At 41.1% G+C, this 16,991-nt stretch overlaps 1 protein-coding gene across 1 annotated transcript in view; it reads left to right on the forward strand.

Annotated features, from left to right (window-relative positions):
• baiap3 (BAI1 associated protein 3) overlaps positions 1–16,991 on the forward strand; it is a 57,280-nt gene that overhangs the window by 27,461 nt on the left and 12,828 nt on the right. The window contains exons 3-21 of the mRNA XM_079564369.1: positions 1,552–1,639; positions 3,790–3,873; positions 4,995–5,102; positions 5,360–5,419; positions 6,505–6,571; positions 6,708–6,921; positions 8,694–8,738; positions 10,094–10,171; positions 10,635–10,740; positions 10,882–10,989; positions 11,079–11,171; positions 11,353–11,456; positions 11,532–11,649; positions 11,800–11,924; positions 12,870–12,960; positions 14,787–14,843; positions 14,922–15,019; positions 15,104–15,155; positions 16,829–16,980. Of these exons, the coding sequence (XP_079420495.1) occupies positions 1,552–1,639; positions 3,790–3,873; positions 4,995–5,102; positions 5,360–5,419; positions 6,505–6,571; positions 6,708–6,921; positions 8,694–8,738; positions 10,094–10,171; positions 10,635–10,740; positions 10,882–10,989; positions 11,079–11,171; positions 11,353–11,456; positions 11,532–11,649; positions 11,800–11,924; positions 12,870–12,960; positions 14,787–14,843; positions 14,922–15,019; positions 15,104–15,155; positions 16,829–16,980 (1,848 nt within the window). The remainder of the gene's footprint in view (positions 1–1,551; positions 1,640–3,789; positions 3,874–4,994; positions 5,103–5,359; positions 5,420–6,504; positions 6,572–6,707; positions 6,922–8,693; positions 8,739–10,093; positions 10,172–10,634; positions 10,741–10,881; positions 10,990–11,078; positions 11,172–11,352; positions 11,457–11,531; positions 11,650–11,799; positions 11,925–12,869; positions 12,961–14,786; positions 14,844–14,921; positions 15,020–15,103; positions 15,156–16,828; positions 16,981–16,991) is intronic.

Raw genomic sequence — 16,991 nt, forward strand, 5'->3', positions numbered from 1 at the left:
TGGCCCTGGCCCAGTGAGGGGGGAGCGGGGGAGGTAGAGGGCCGTTTACCTGTAAGGTGACTCAGGCCTGTCAATCACAGACCCATACCCCCGACATCCCTCCCCCCACCCACATGCTCCTTAGTCCTCCAGGAACACCTCTTTCTCCTGCTTTTTTTTTTTTTTTTTTTTTATCTCAAGCTCTCAGGCTGAGAGCCACAAGCTCTCTCTGGGAGGAGGGTTAAATTTCCCTTTAAAATAAAAATAACTCTTCTGCCCAACATTTCTTCATTAAATTGCTGTTTCAATCATTCTGGTCAGTGACTGAAGCACCTAGTCCATGATCATTTAGAAAAGAAAAGAAAAGAAAAGAAAAGAAAAGAAAAGAAAAGAAAAGAAAAGAAAAGAATAGAATAGAATAGAATAGAATAGAATAGAATAGAATAGAATAGAATAGAATAGAATAGAATAGAATAGATTTTTATTGTCTACCGAGGTAGAAATTCATCTTTGGCTCACCGACACACAGAAATACAAGACTGTGGACAATGCAAACATGCCCAATAGGAAAAATAAAAGTAAATAAAGCAAAAACACATATATAAGAACAGTTCATTTCTGTGGCAATTGTATTCAGGTCGCTGCTTCACAACAAACTGTCCCTATTGGGTTTATTTTCATATTTCATTTATCAGCTTAGATCATCTTATTGAATATATTGTTAAATAAATGTTGGTGCAATATCAATATCCACATTGCTTGTAAACACTGTATCACTGAGGTCTTCCATCTGACTGAGATTTGAATTTTTTTTCTAACGCAGCCTAAAGGCTCATTCATACTTCTTGTGGAGCATGAATTTTTTAAAACAAAAACACATGGTTACATGGCAAGTAAAAGTTCAGTTCACTTTTGTCGTGTTTTCCCTAACATTGTTCCATTTCGCCATGTTTGTCGTTTTTTAAGTCTTGTTTTGACAAAGCTGAAAGAAAACACTAATGGCTTGTGATTATTGTTACATTTAATTGAATGTTCTGTGTTGAAATGGTTTAGTAAAATATACAAATATCTACAATATTCAGTAAAGTGATCAAATATTGTGTTTTTTCTTAAACTGTGCCGACCCTTTCCAACCCCTTAATCCCCGTGGATTAGATCAATAGAAAACGGGTGTGCGGTGGTATTTGGTGGACGGGGGGTTTGCCTGAGGTATCCATCCAGTTAGTCCCCGCTGCCGTCTCCATGACAACTGTAGTCGACGGGAGGCTGGGGGATTCACTCACACCTGAAAGGAGCAAGAAGCCTCATTCTGCATAAACCCTTCTAATCAGAGGAGAGCAGAGAGGGACATGATGAGCCGCAAATTACGCATTGTTCACATTGCTACCAAAGAGTTGGAGCTATCGTGCTCACTGGCAGATGCTCCTCCGACGTGTCTGCAAACAGCACACAGTTTTGTCAAAGCATTCTCATATTGTTGTCCCTAATAAGATCTCACTGTGATACTTGCTTTTCTGTTATTTTCCGAGTGTTATTCCGGGGCCTGTTTTATCTGCCTTCTCTCCTTGGCAGGGTTTCAGAAGAGAGCGCTGAATTCTTTGAACATGTCAATGGCATCATGCAGAAGCAGGAGAACATGCAGCGCGCCGCCCAGGCCGAGGTAACCCTTTCATCAAGCGAACTACCGCTTTCCGCCCGTCTGTTCCCCTTCACCGCGGGCTCGTCGGAGAGATACTTTTAGCAGGGGTTGAGGCAGCCGTATTTGTCGGCGTGACGTGTCTAAGGCAGAAGGGTCGGGTTGTGCGGGGCAGGCGGCAGGCGGCAGGCTCAGCTGTGACAAGCGGCTGTCCGCGGCTAACTCGTTCTTTCCCTGCTGCCAGGCCTGTCTGCAGTGACCGCGCTGGGTTACACATTTGGATCAGAGCTGATATGATATACCCAGTGTTGGGGAGAATACTTTGAAATTGTAATTAGTTACTGAATACTGAGTACTTGCCGTAAAATGTATTTTGTAATGTATTCCACAACTTTGTACTGTATTCTGAACACTTTTAGAATACTTTCACATTTTCCCATGATTGTCATTATATTTATGAATAAATATGGCGTAGAATTACAAAGATGAAGACTACGACTGTTGGAACACCTGTTATAAACTCTCTTACCATTAATTAGGAACTCTTTATCTCTTTTGGCAAATGCACAGGAGCAGCAGATACAGCATCATGTAACACATTGACAGTGTTTGTGTGAACTGTTGCATTAGGCGTTTTAATCTTTAATGTATTTTAGGAGGAAAAACAGGCCAACATTAAAGGGACTGCACGGAGTTTAAAAATGTTAATATTATGTATTTTCCTCCCCCTACATGTTCCAGCCATGTCCTAATGTGTAGAATGAGCTCAGACCTGTTCACCACAACTGCTTCTAAAATCCTGCACTGTCACTCAAAAACATGTCCATTCGGGTCTGAAGTGCCGTCATGCACGAGCTTAATATAGAAGCTGCAGCTACACGTATGACCTGAGGTGGCAGTAGTGAGTATATAATGGCCAACTTGCATCTAGCCCCTTTAAAGGTTCTTTCTTAATAATGTGCAATGTAATGATTGAGGACTGGGATGTATTCCTTTGATATTTGGAAAGTAACAATATTCTAAATACTCTCAAATGAAAGGGTAACTTTACCAGAATACAGTTCAAAATGAGTTTTCTAAATACATGTATTTAGTTACTTCCCAACACTGGATATACCATATTATCAGGATTCAGCAATACTAGAAAGAAACATCTAACAATGCTTTTCATTATGACTTGAAATGCAAGTTCAAGCCCATTTCAAAACATCCAGGAGCGTTAGTGTTTGTGTGGAAATTGTAAGATTGAATGTGTCACAGGTATTGGAGGACAACTCATGTACTCACTTGTTTCTCATATGTGAGGTGTTGTTTTCAGGCTAAAACACCTATTCAAGTCCAATTCTTTTCAGACCCTTTTTTCTTGATTTAGTCCTGATTGGATCTTGAACTTCAAGGGGTCAAATGTTTTATGTGTGAAAAGTATAAAAAACATCGATTTGATTATCTAATGTTTCTCAACAATATACTCGTTACTTGAGCAAAGATTTTTATTTGTTGCATAAAACTAATTCCTAGTTCCACACAGACGAATATGTTTAAGTTGTTTCCAGAGGCTTCTCCTGTTCTGTCTTTGATAATGAAGCTGGTTATGAGCAATTGTCCAAAGCGGAAGAGTCTGATCTGCCACAGACCCATGCTGTTTACACTAAGTCTGTCTCACACACTATTGTTCTGAGCCAGCGTAAAACAAAAGGTCATTGGCAAATAGTTTGGAGTTTATTATCTTTGACCCCCTACTACTTTCTTTCACTCTAACACACACACACACAAGAAATTATATTCATGTAAATCACACAACTCATGCAATGATTACAGTGTGCTGGTTATGCAGAACACATTGTTTGGTGCTTTGATGAGGCCAAACCACAATGCCCTGGTTTACTATAGCAATTACAGTACAAGAGAAAGAGAGAAGCAGATACATGAACTAACCAATGCTTTTACCTTAAAACCGTCTCATACCGAAAGGTTTTGTACTTCAACTTTTCTTTTGAATACAAGTGCCTCTCGGGGTAAATGCCACAGTAAATAAGTCTTGAGTAGTTTCTCCTTTGTGCGTTTTCCACTTATTGATTGTCCACTTCAATACTTGCCGTGAGCTGAACTTTTCACCACATCCGACCCACACAGCAGCATATTTCTAATGGTATTTTATGTGTTTTTTCGTCCAGAGTGAGAGAGGACTGTGCACGGTGCCTCCGCCTCATGAACACGTGGACCAGGCCATCATCCCGGAGCGCATCAGCCGCACAGAGGTGATTCATGAGTTTGATTTGCACCAGCCTAAATGATATTACATACTCCAGCCGTGCTGGGCCAGTCGAAATCGCAATCTCAACTTTGATCAAACTCTACTATCTATGGGGTTTGTTTTTCACCGTTGAGTAAAATCTATTCTTGTTGGTAAAAGGAAAAGAATATAATGGAATCTTTTGCTTGTTGTCCCCGTGTCTGGTTGGATTTCCTCTGAGCGCTCTGGTTTCCCCCATCAACTCAAACATGCACAATAGGTGCCAGCCAGGTTCTTCTGAACATTAGCCTTGTGGGTGGCGCTGCACATCAAAGGATGGGTTAACTGCAGAAGACACATTTTTCTATGGCAGTGGTTCTCAACCTTTGTGAGCCGCGACCCCCATTATAACAGTTAAAGAGGCTTGTGACCCCCGCTCGGGTCACACTGTGAGAAATAGTAACATTAGCCTACATAATTCATAAAAGCAAAGAAAAAAACAAATGGATAAAATGAAATTCATGAAAACTACGAACACATAATGGCAAACACATGTTACAATAAAATATTAGATTATATGCTAATGAAAATATGGTTATTTTATCTAAATGATCTGGCGACCCCCCCAAATTTGTCTCCCGACCCCCAGGTTGAGAACCACTGTTCTATGGGAATAATCGAATACCTCAATTAAGATTTGACAAGCCTAGGTGTGTTATTTGTTATGGTTCTGCTGCTAAACAATGGATCAATAAAACTAATAATGCAAACCTTATACTATAGCGCTTTTCCAGAGCCTATAAAATCACCTAATAATTCGATTCTTCATTCACACTGCACACTGGTAAGAAAGCACTGTATACGCAGCTGCCCTGGGAAAGACTCGCGGAAGCATGGCTAATAATCTGCTGACATTTTGTTCAGTGGGAAAATGCACAGTGATGTTCAATAGTGATGTTAAAGGCACTGAGACAACGGTTCTAAAGATGAAGATGAATGAATGAAAAAAGGTCCAATAAGTGAGTCACAATAAAGTGATTTCTTAAATTGGTCTCTCTAATCCTCCAAGCTGTGATTGTTTGCACTGTACTGCAGCTAATGTGTTGTTGTTGAATGAATGTTGTAAAGTAACATGTTTCTGTGCAGTTGGACCTGCTTTACGAGGAGGTGGTGTACACGGTAGTGAACAGGGTCGGCGTGGCTCCTCCAGAGCACGTGAAGAGTGACGAGGAGCTGTTTGCGTATCTGCTGAAGGTAGAGTCTGCCTCACTGACTCTGATACTGACACTGTTTGCGCGGCGATATTGGGTGGGCTGTTTGTTTTGACGGCACCGAGAGGATTAAATATTGGAGTCACACTTCTGTATTAATATTCAGCTGTGCTACATCAGTGCAGAGACAGCCACCGTCCCGCTGTTGGGAAACAACTCGGGGGAGGCCTGTTTTTGCACTTGTTTGTGAGTTGAATGAAAATTAAATTTTAACAACTTGTGTTGTGCAAAAAAAAACAGGTGTTTGACATGGGGGAAGAGGAGCATGAGATCATTCTACAAAAAGTCCAGGAATCAAAGGTAAGATATGTTGTCAATACATCCATATTATCTGCTCATTCAGGCTGCTCTAATGCAGTGGTTCCCAAAGTGGGGCCCCCTGGGAGTCCTCAGAGGTACTGCAGGGTGTTCATACAACAGGCACTTTGAGTTTGAAATGACTTTGGGTGTAATGTTAGAACTGATTTCCATACAGTGCAGTTATTTGTAAAAGTATGTTCAAACTTAAGCAGTAAGTTATTATTATTGGGGCCCCCGAGGAATCTTCAGATCAATAAAGGAGCTGCAACGCTTTGACGGCTTGAATGTAATGCAATGAAATGTTCCCACTGAAACTGGATCATTCAACTGACTTTTGTAACTAAAATAAAGATCTTCATATCTTGAATAGAGCTCAAAAATGACTTGAGGTAATAAAAAACTGTTGGTAAAGTGTGATTCAATGATACTGGACCAAAAGGTGAGTCACCAGAATTTACCAAAACCTTTAAATCTGGAATGAACATATTAACATGAGCATATTAAACAGCAAATGCACATTTCTGCATTATTTTTTATGTCAGTTCATATGATGGAGACGCTAGACATTGGTAAGTATCTGGCTTGCATTTTATATGAAAAACGCTCACAAATAGGCCATTTAAGGAGTGCAGTTTTAGCTGCATAATTGAGTTCCTTTCGGCTCAAATGTCCCACTGTGATATTAACTGTTGTTTTTCAGATGTACTTCCCGAATTGCAGTAAAAGGGTTATTTTGTGAAGTCGTGACATTGCGGTATTGTGTGGTAATGCTCTTGTGAGGGGCTCAGCACAGCTGGGGCCTGAGTGCAGCCTCTGACAGTTTTTCCAGAGCTCTGCCGGAGTAATAAAGTCAAAGTGGGGCCTGCAGAGCTACAGTCTGAGACCGCTGATCTCCAAATGCATTTCTTCAAATTCTGATCGGTCAGTTTTTAAGTTCACCTCAGAATTTAACACAAAACATTCTTTCGGTCAATAAACCAGATCTCATGACCATAGGTGAGGGTAGGAACTTAGGTCGACCGGTAAATATATGACGTGAAGATATGATTTTGACTCACCTCATTTCTTTCACATTTCTTTTACAGCGCGCCAACTTCTCTCTGCGAGCGTCTGTTGTGAAAGCGAAGAATCTCATGGCCAAAGACGCCAATGGTGAGAGCTTTTAAATGCTCAAGAAACGTTTTTCCAATTGAATGAAAACAAATACAGTCCATACAAATATCTACGACCTTTTCAAATACTTAACCTTTTTTAGCATATACAATTGACACCCTACTTGTCTGTCTAGGGTACAGTGACCCCTATTGCATGCTGGGAATTCTGGAGGGTCAAAGCCCACATGACGCTGAGGAAAAAAAAGAAAGAAAGTTCAGCTTCAGGAAAAGGAAGGAGAAACTGGAGAAGCGCTTGAGCACAAAGGAGGCACTTCCCGCACGGTGCATTCAGGTGACTGCGGTCAAACCGGAAACACTCAACCCTGTGTGGGACGAGCACTTTGTCTTGTGAGTATGAGCACATTTAAAGGGCCTCTTTTTGAGATTGTAACCATGTCACAACGTCACAGCCATGAACACCTATACCGATACCTGGAGATGTGTTGTGTTGAGTTATTCACCACATCCATTTCACATCCAGTTCATACTCTTCTCTTCAGCTCAAAACGCTTGCCCCGCCCTTGCTGATGACAAAAAGTCTTGCTCCTCAGGTTTTTAAAAGTCCTGACAGCTTTAGTGAGTTCACACTCAAATTGCAAAAACCAAAACAATGAAGGAGAGACTGCATACTATTTAAAGCAGAACTAAGTAACTCATGCCCCTAGAGGCCATAAGCGCCACTGCATGTAGCATATTTGTAGCATATTTGTAGCGTTTTTTTAACTCATTAATTGTCAGTGAGAGTACATATTACGCTGACAGAAAAGACAAAGGGAGAGAGGGATATTGTACATTGTGCCACAACTCATATTTGCACAATGGAGATAATTTTTTTCAGTCAAACTTGGTTGTAAATACTGTTTAAAGGGACTATACGGAGTTTAAAAATGTTAAAACTATGTATTTTCCTCCCCCTACATGTTCCTGCTATGTCCTAATGTGTATTCACCACAACTGCCTCTAAAATCCTGCACTGTCACTCAAGAAGTTGTTACTTCGGGTCCGAGTCACAGTTACACGTATGACCTGAGGTGGCAGTAGTGAGTATAAGGCGCATTGAGTTGCCTTGTGTACGAAATGCACGGTATAAATAAAGTTGCCTTGCCTTGCCTATAAAATGGCCAACTTGCATCTAGCCCCTTTAAGTGGCGCTAACCTACAGCTTTGCCTGTTAGCCTGTTAGCTTCTTCGTCTTGATTCTATTAGTGTGTATTGCGCCTCAGACCCAGAGGCAGGAAAGTTGTAAGGGTGGTTCTCTGACCAGAGACACCAGAGGGAGATGAAAAACCCCCAATCATTCCATTAACACTTGTATTACCCCCAGTGGGACTACAAAAAGAATTTAATAAGGTAAACAAGTTACTTAGTTCTTCTTTAAATTGTTTGTTGTGTCTAACTTTCCCAACACATTTCATCACTATAAAATAACAAATAAATAAAACATTCCACTACTTGGGGAAAAAACCCAACAGGTACAGGGTCATATAAAATACCATTCCTGAGGTGTCCAGACGTATTGTACAAAACCTGAGTAAAGCACAATAAAGAATCTTTATCCATGTATCCATCCATCTTCTTCCACTTTATCCGGAGTCGAGTCGCATCTCTGCAGACGCTGCACTGTTCAACCCGTCAATCACTCACTCCATCCGTCCCTCACTCGTGAACAAGACCCAGAGACGCTTGAACTCCTCCACTCGAGACAAGGGCTCTCCACCGACCTGGAGAGGGCAAGCGTTTAGAGGTGCTGATTCTCAAACGCTTCACTCTCAGTTGCAAACTGAAGGTCCTGATTTGATAAAACCAACAGAACATCTTTACTAGACCTAAAATACACCACCATTTGACTCTCCGGTAACAGAGGCTCCTACCTCTTTTTCAGTCTGCCTGCTTAAGCTCTCATAACTGGTAGATAAATGACAGCGTCCCTCTATTCACGATTCCTCCTCTGCACATGTCCAAACCATTTCAGTTTGGCCTCATTGACACTCTTGAGCTGTTCCTACGATGTACTCCTGCGTCTGCCTCCTCCGTCCCTGCCAACTGTTGTCGCCTCTAATCTTGTTGACGTGACTTAATATCAGTCATTTAAAATACAATCTTGTTTTTCTGCTTTTCAGTGAAATTGATGACGTCCACAACGACCTTCTACATCTGGACATATGGTACGATGACTGTGCTGCATGCCAAACACCAACTGTCTTCAATACCAACATCACAGCGAAATGAAAAAACATTTCGCGGCATGTTTTTGTTTGTGTTCATTTGATTGCAAAGAGCTCTCAAAAAGCCTGTTTTACAAACAATGGAAATGTCTTGTATGCAATGTTGGCTAAGGCGAGACACTGCAGGTGAATAGGGATTTTTTTTTTATAATTGAAAGATATCAATTTGAAACTTCTGCTGTAGATTACTGACATGTATATGAGAAGAAAATATATTGGAAGTTTTCAGTCATTTTATGTTTTCATAGAAGAATAAGATCTTTTGTGCCTAAAATGCCACAATCCTCCCAAAATTTTGGCGATTGAGCTTTTTTCAAATTTATGATTCTATTATGTTGACATATTATTTACAGGAGGTGTTTGGATATCTTGTTTAGTTTTAAAATAAAGTGTTTTTAGTGAAAAGAATCTGTAAACAAAAAATTTGATTTCGCCTTGTTTTTTGATGTTCAAAACTCAATAAATCAGGCTAGGGATTGAACGTTAAGAAATTATCCCTCTGAAAAAATCTTCAAAATATTGTTCAGTTCAAGGCCGTAGGACAATGAGAGAAAAACATTTTTGGGGAAAAATGGCCCTTGAAATGACTATTTCCTGTTTAAATCTATGGAGAAACATTGAACATTGGCATTAGTTTTTTTTTTTTTTTTTTCATGTGAAAGATTATACTGTATGTTTAGAGACCAATTTGGCCCCAAAACTTGAAAACTGAAAACATTTAGTCTTTCCTGTAGTGTCTCCCCTTAAAGGGGCTAGATGCAAGTTCGCCATTTTATACTCACTACTGCCACCTCAGGTCATATGTGTAACTGCACCTTCTATATTAAGCTTGTGCATGACGGCGCTTCGGACCCGAATTAACACCATTTTAAGTGACAGAGCAGGATTTTAGAGGCAGTTGTGGTGTATAGATCTGAGCTCATTCTACACCTTAGGACATTGTTGGAATATGTAGGGGGAGGAAAATACTCTGTATAGTCTCTTTAAGTATTCATTAATGCTTATATTTTATTATTTCAGTTGTTTGATACTAAATGTGATGTTATCGTTCGTAAAGAAAGCTAAAATACTGAAAGATGTTTTGAGTCGTTCAGGAAGTGTCTGTTGTTGCAGAAGTTATTTAATATTATAATCCTTGATCATAATAGGGGGCATGACTTTAAAATGTACAAGTAAAGAATTAAAGATAATGTGAGCTTTATCAGAGTCAGAATGCCACTTAATACAATGGGAATTAACATGTAAATACTTTGAGTTATGGAGCCGTTCCTATAGTTTTACCCTCTCTTCTGAAGGGACCATGACGACGATGTCTCTGTGGCCGAAGCCTGCAAAAAGCTCAATGAAGTGAGTGGTCTTCGAGGAATGGGCAGGTACGTTTAGGTCTATCCTCAGTGCACACAGGCCTGTCACAGTAGAAAATGTTGAAGTAAAACGTTGCTGCAGAAATATGGTAAATGTAATTTTAAAACAAAACAAAAAAGATTCAAAGCTATTCATTCTATGACCCTAAAGCATACGATCCGGTGTTATGGTTTCTGTGGGATTGTATTGTGAAACTTTCCTTTTTCTGCAGCACTTTGGAAACTATTTAGAATTTTTATTACATAAACACATAACATGGAAGTAGTAGTGAAAGCAGTTGTATCATTACTATTTTTTGTAAGAATCAAACCGTGGTGTTTCCATTCACTTATATTTGCCTAATTTTGTAATTTGCAATACAAGAACTTTGCGTGGAATGTACATTATGCCAATAGTCTGGTCCAATTAAGCGAGGAGCTGCGCGAGAGAAGCACGGAGATGCTGTTTACATAATGTCGTTTTTTGTGACAGGTATTTTAAGCAGATTGCAAAGTCGGTGCGCGCCAACGGCTCAGCTTCTTCAGGATCTGAGGAGAACGCGGACGACTTTCTCGGCTGCATCAACCTCCCTTTGAATGTGAGTGAGAAAAATACTCTCTCAAATGTGCCAGCCAGCAGTGACGGCAGCTCCAAAACATATCCAAACAAGCTGTCTGCAGGAGATTAATTTTTTTTTTTACATTGGTTTTGGTTTTATATTGGCCTGTTGTGTGTGCAGGAGATGCCGGTGTCCGGATATGACACCTGGTTCAAGCTGGAGCCACGTTCGAGTGCGTCCAAAGTTCAGGGAGAGTGTCTTCTGATCTTGAAGCTCTTCACCAGTCAGGTCAGTTGCTGTAAAATAACTTTTTTTTTCAACCAATGAGATGTGTCCTTTGACTATGGAAGAAATATGAAGACGTTTTTCTTCCGTAGAGAGATTCCACTCTGTCGAAGAAAGACTCCAATGTCTCCATTCACAGAAAGTTACTGAGTCAGATAGTGGAGTACGAACACGCTCACATCAAGGTCTGTTGCTTCAAACTATTTCAGAAGTGGGATATTTTTCATCCCACACACATTAAACTGTGTACAGTACTGTGCCATGGAAAGATGTTTGAAATGAATAGCTGCCTTGTTTATTGATTCTGTTGTAACTTCAGAACTATTTCGAACATATCCATTTATTTCTGTATGTAATTTTTTCTAGCGGGAGCCGTACAACTGGACGGGGCAGGTGTGTCCGCCGGCTTGGACAGTGCTGACTCACCACGCAGTGCAAACGGACCTGTCTCCTGTGCAGCAGGCCATTATGTGAGTGCTCATCCACACAACATTGATCTGATCCTGCCATTAACATTAAGTGAAAGGGCTGTTTGTTTGGTGCAGCCGTTGGCAATGCTACAGCAGCCACCACCGTGCGCAGAGGGTGTGCTACTCCCTGCTGCTGCGCCTCCTGAGGACCATCGATGCAGAGTGGGACGCCCCCACTGTGCGGGGTGACCTGGTAGGTTCTGCTCATCCAGTTACACTATTTTCCCGTTCATCATCAGGAAGCACCTCTCATTAGCCCGCCACTGACATTCATGAAGGTTTTTGGTTAATCCAAAAATGTGCTGAGCCAGTGCAGAAGCTCTAACAGGCCTCCTGTGTCCAGGAGAGGCAGCTGTCAGACAGCTTCAGGCTGTACACAGAGCACTGTCTGTGTCTGATGAAGAACATGAGGCAAGTGTTCCCCTGCTCCAGCGCCGCCGCCATCACACGCTACGAGCTCATGCTCAGGTAAAGATCCTCCATAATCACCGCTTCAGCTCATAGAGAACTGCTCTCACCTGCACTTACTGGGAGAAGACAGGCAGCTAAGCACTCTTCAAATGAACATCTTCACTCATCAGCCATGGCTCAGCGATTAAAGGCAAACTGTGGAGCTTTTAATCAGAAATTCAAACAGTCCACACTCCAAAGAAATGCATGAACACACATGTCTCAGTTAGACATTTTACTACAGTTTCATTTGAATTTCACACTTTCACAATTAGACGCTGTTATAGTATAATATTATTCATCTTATAATACAGCACTGCACTTACATTACACAAGTCTGGGAAATACAGTTTGACAGAATGCATATATTTTGTGCTTATTTTGAGAGTGGACTCGCACAAACACCTCAACTCCTTCAACGTTTAATACTTAAACATACACATTAGGCTTAAAGTAAAGTATAACACAATATATAAAACTATTTTGCAGGATTTTAAGCTTAACATTTAGATACCTAGCACATCACAATAAAATAATCCTCTACAGAACAGCCAATAAAGAATGTAGTCAGTCTAAAGGAACAGACTTTTTAAACAGACATTGTGTTGTTCTGTCACGTTGATAGAAACGCCAAATCTGCCAACGCCCTCCAAAGATCATACAAGATTTTTTCCTTGATATGAGATTGAACTGGATACCACAAAGTGTGTGGGAAGCTGCAGAAGTTAGTTTAAGTAGCCTGTTTCAAATGAATGTCACGACGCAAAATGAGCTAATTACAAAAGTTCACGTATGCCAGATTCATTTATACGATGGTGTTTTTTCTCCCTGGTGAGTTAAATCTAGCTCTGCCTCAAATGTGGAAGTACAAATCCCCTCACGCACTGAAGAGCAGCCTTTGAGTCTGTACGACCATTTGTATCTGTATGCTAATGTTCTTGTCCTTGTAATCGTGGGTGCCAGGGGGATTGGTTACATGCAGAACATGCGGGCCTTTAAGACGGTGTGCCCTCTTCGAAATGAGCTCCATCTGGACATCACTACAGCAATTAAGGTAAAGCACAAGAAGGATTCTGTTGGCTTTAATGACCTGTTGAACATGAGTGTATGCTAATGCTACAGCAATATCAGCAACATTTGTTTTACTCACATACTTTTTGATCATTAAGTAATACTTTCATGGAGTAGCATCCGGTGTGCACCACGTGGAGGTGGTGTTGGGTTCTACACAATGGTTCTTGAAACACTGTAGGCAAACCCTGAAGCCTATTAGCAGCCCCAGTAAGTTTTTTTCCCGCAGGCGAGGCCACTCCAACATCTTTTGGCTAGGTCCTGCTGTAACCAATTATTGCTCCTTGATCGGGGCGCTCCCCTCCTTTTGGGCTATCTGCCTGGAAGCTGTCGCCTGTGGCCCACCATCTTAATTGGCCAGAGTAAGCAAACAACATCCTGCTCAAGTCAACTGCGAGGCACAGCTTTTTTTCTATCTGGGATTCCCTGTGCTAGGAAACTCCAAAAAGTAGTTGTATTAGTGGATAAAATCAATGTGGTTTCCACCCTAAAAGGTCCACAGTAAAAGGAATAGACCGTTTTCCATACTGAGGTATGTTCTTACCTGAGCTTAGACGAGTTGATGTGTACCTGGTCCTTCTTGTGTTCGCTCAGTCACACAAAAAGACCAAAGATGTTAGCATTTAGCCTCTCCTCCTCTCCTCTATGGGACCAAACGAGCCTGGTTTTACCATTCCCTCGTACGCATTTCATTTCGTACAAGGGTCTGGACCTTCACAATTGAGCTCCGTTATCAGGTGGGCGGGGTGAACTTCTTTGAAATGATTGGATCTGATTTTCCCTGGCGTTTGGTCGTGACGTATGTAATGCGCCCGAGTGATTGAAGCAAGTTATTATAGCTCTTGGGGCATTCCTTTGCACGTTCAATTTTAATATCTGGATATTTGGGAGCCGAGCCAGATTGATGAGCTTCCCTTACTTTCGAATCTGCCGCCATTGCCAAACTACAACCAGCAAATGCTTGATGTCACGCACAACACCCGCCTCCCCCGCTCGCTGAATGGTACGTTGAAATTAATGCAGCCACTGAGATTACGAATGGCTGAGGCCGGGCTAGAAGCAACCAAGCTCTTCCACGTTCCACGTCCAACTATAGTCACACAAAACTAAATTTAATTTAACTAATAGTCAATTTTCTAAGCGGATAAAAAGGGGTACTATATTGTAAGGCGTAATAACACTTTTGAAGCACTTCGACATCCGTGCAGTAAAGTGAAGATATTACTAAACAAAAAGAGGTAATGGATGTAGTCTAAGCCTTTTATTGAAGTTCTTGACTGGGTGAATAAGGCACTTAGCGATAATACATTCCCCTCAAGGTTGGAAGCCGAAGAAACCATTGTAGAGTTGAGTACATGGCATGATAAGTACTTCAATTACTGTAAGTACTTCACAAGTACACTATTAACAGAAACTTCCTTAACTACTAATCATTTTGTTCAGTAAATCAGGTTCAGTTTGACATTTCCAGAGCAGTGATAACAAAACAAGTTCAATCTAACAGACTGAGGAAAACCAAAGAGACAATTTGTTTTCTTTAAAATGTTATTACGAAGCCTTAAATTGAAACCACCAGGTTTTGGTGTAAGACGCCACATTTTAGTTGCTTTTCATTTCTTCATAGACCCGTTGTTGTGCCCTTTCAGGACAGTAATACGCCTTAATGAAACACCCACAATGACTCTTTAGACTTATTAAGTCTGTTCACTCCACTGCCTCCGCTCTCAACAAAAGCGAGGCTAAGATCACCGGGAAAAGACCAAGAATCAATGCATGGGTCTCTTCTAATTTGTGCAATTATTTCTACAGAAAGGAACAGCCGAGTGGTACGAGAGCCTAATCACGCGACACAAGCCTGAAGACGGGGTGAGCGTGTTAAAAAAATGTTATCATAGCGTGCACATTTTTGTTAAGTTTGATATTTGTTGCTGTTTTGGAATCTAGACCCTGGAGGAGCAGCTGAAGAAGTTGATACAAGTTGTCGATGCTGTGTGCATTGATGTACAAAGAGCGCAAAATATCTACAACAAACTTTTCTACAGGTAAGATGAAAGCAATGATACAAGAAGCTGAACTGTATTGATGTGTTTTTTTTTCCTAATTAACATGTTTTCACTTTCTCATAGTGCAGTCAAAGTGGATTTCTTCAGCATCACCTACAGACAGCTGGAGAAACTGGTGCGTCATTAAACATGTGTGCCCAGTCTTTAAGCTAGCCATGAGCTTCACACTATGGCTAAGTCTTTATTTATTGACCCTATACCTATATGAGAGTATAGACCTCTGAGCTGTAATTGTACAACAAGCCTCTACAATCTTTATGAAGCTGGTCAATAATGTTTTATCTAGTGTGACAGGTAGCTATCACAAAAGAAGATGGAGACACAAAGACTTTATGGAAGGTACATTAGAAAGAGTGAGAGGAAGAGACAGGAAGAGAAGGAAAATGGTCACATGCTCTAGTATTTTATTGGAACGCCTTTAGCTCATTCACTGTGGCTTTGTTTTAATAAGCTTCTGCGATGTCAAAAGATCTGGTGTAATTTGTCACCAAGCGCTTGTCTTGAGTCTTGATGATGGGAGAGTGTGACCACTGTGCAAAGCCTTCTCCAGCACATCCCAAAGATTCTCATTGGGGCTTAACCTATTAACCCCCGCCTCAACCGAGTGCATTTTCTCCAGTTCAGCTTTACCCATATCACTGAGATCACAGCCTATGGGCCTGTGTAACGCCTCATTTGAAAGCTAAGATCTACAAAACTCATCTCAGTGGACCTTTTTTTCTCGAGTTGTCGTCACTTTTCTGACATTTTGTTTCCCATCATTTTTTGGGTTGGATTTGGGTAAAGTCAAAGTGGAGAAGATGTGCTCAGTTCACGTTGGGGTTTAAGAGGTTAAAGCTTAGGAGGTTAAAGATCTGGACTCTGTGGTGGCCAATCCACGTGGGAAAATGATGCCTCATGCTCCCTGGACTACTCTTACACAACGTGAGCCCGATGAAGGTCATCTTGGAATACACCCGTGCCATCAGGGAAGAAGAACTCCATTGATGGAATGACCTGCACATTCAGGATGTTCAGCTGATCTCATTCTTTGGGCACATAGTGTTGCTGAACCTAGACCTGACCAACTGCAGCGACCCCAGATCATAAAAGTTAGTTCAATCCAGGTGGCGACTTTTATTTTGGTGGTCAGGCAGATTGTTATGAAATAGACTGGCTTAAACAAACTTAACCTCTTAACGCCCGCCGTAACCAAGTGCATTTTCTCCAGTTCAGCTTTGCCTAAATCTAAAAGATGCAACCTATAGGCCAGAGTAAGGCCTCAATTGGAAGCTAAGTGAAAACTGATCTAAATGGATCTTTTTCCCCACATTGTTGCCGCGTCGTTTTTGTTGTTGACATTTTTTTCCCATTTTTGTTGCTTTTTTTGTCACATTTGTGTTTTGGTTTCGTCACAATTTTTCCTCATTCTTTTGTCACTTTTTCATCATGTATTTGTCCCTTTTTTGTCACACTTTTTCAAGGAGCCTTTAGATTTGGTTGAAGTCGAACTGGAGAAAATGTGCTCAGTTCAGGTGGGGGTTAAGAGGTTAATGTGTGTGCACTGAATGATGGATCGACACCGTCCAAATCCATCAGCATCAAATGAAAGAAGACTCAGAATAGGCAATAGAATAAAACATCTAGCTACTGTATGTACTGCCCACTGAGAAATATTCCTATGAGGAGCTTACCTTAGATAGAATAAGTTACAATCATGTCTTAACATTATGCAAAGTCTTTTATGACATTGTACTTACATAACAGCATTCTTTAAGTGTTTTTTTCTGTGTCGTCCTCCATGTGCAGGTAGCAGACGATGTGAACGTTGCCATGGAGCGTGTGTGCGGGACCCTCGAGCAGGAGAGCACCAGGCTGACGCAGTCCATGGGGGAGACTATTTTCGAGCTCTTCATGTCCCTGAAAATCCTCAAAGGCTTCCGCGAGTTCCTGCCTCTCAAGTTGGTTTATC

This window comes from Gobius niger (genome assembly GCF_951799975.1).
Source record: "Gobius niger genome assembly, chromosome: 10".
In the NCBI taxonomy this organism is placed as follows: domain Eukaryota; kingdom Metazoa; phylum Chordata; class Actinopteri; order Gobiiformes; family Gobiidae; genus Gobius; species Gobius niger.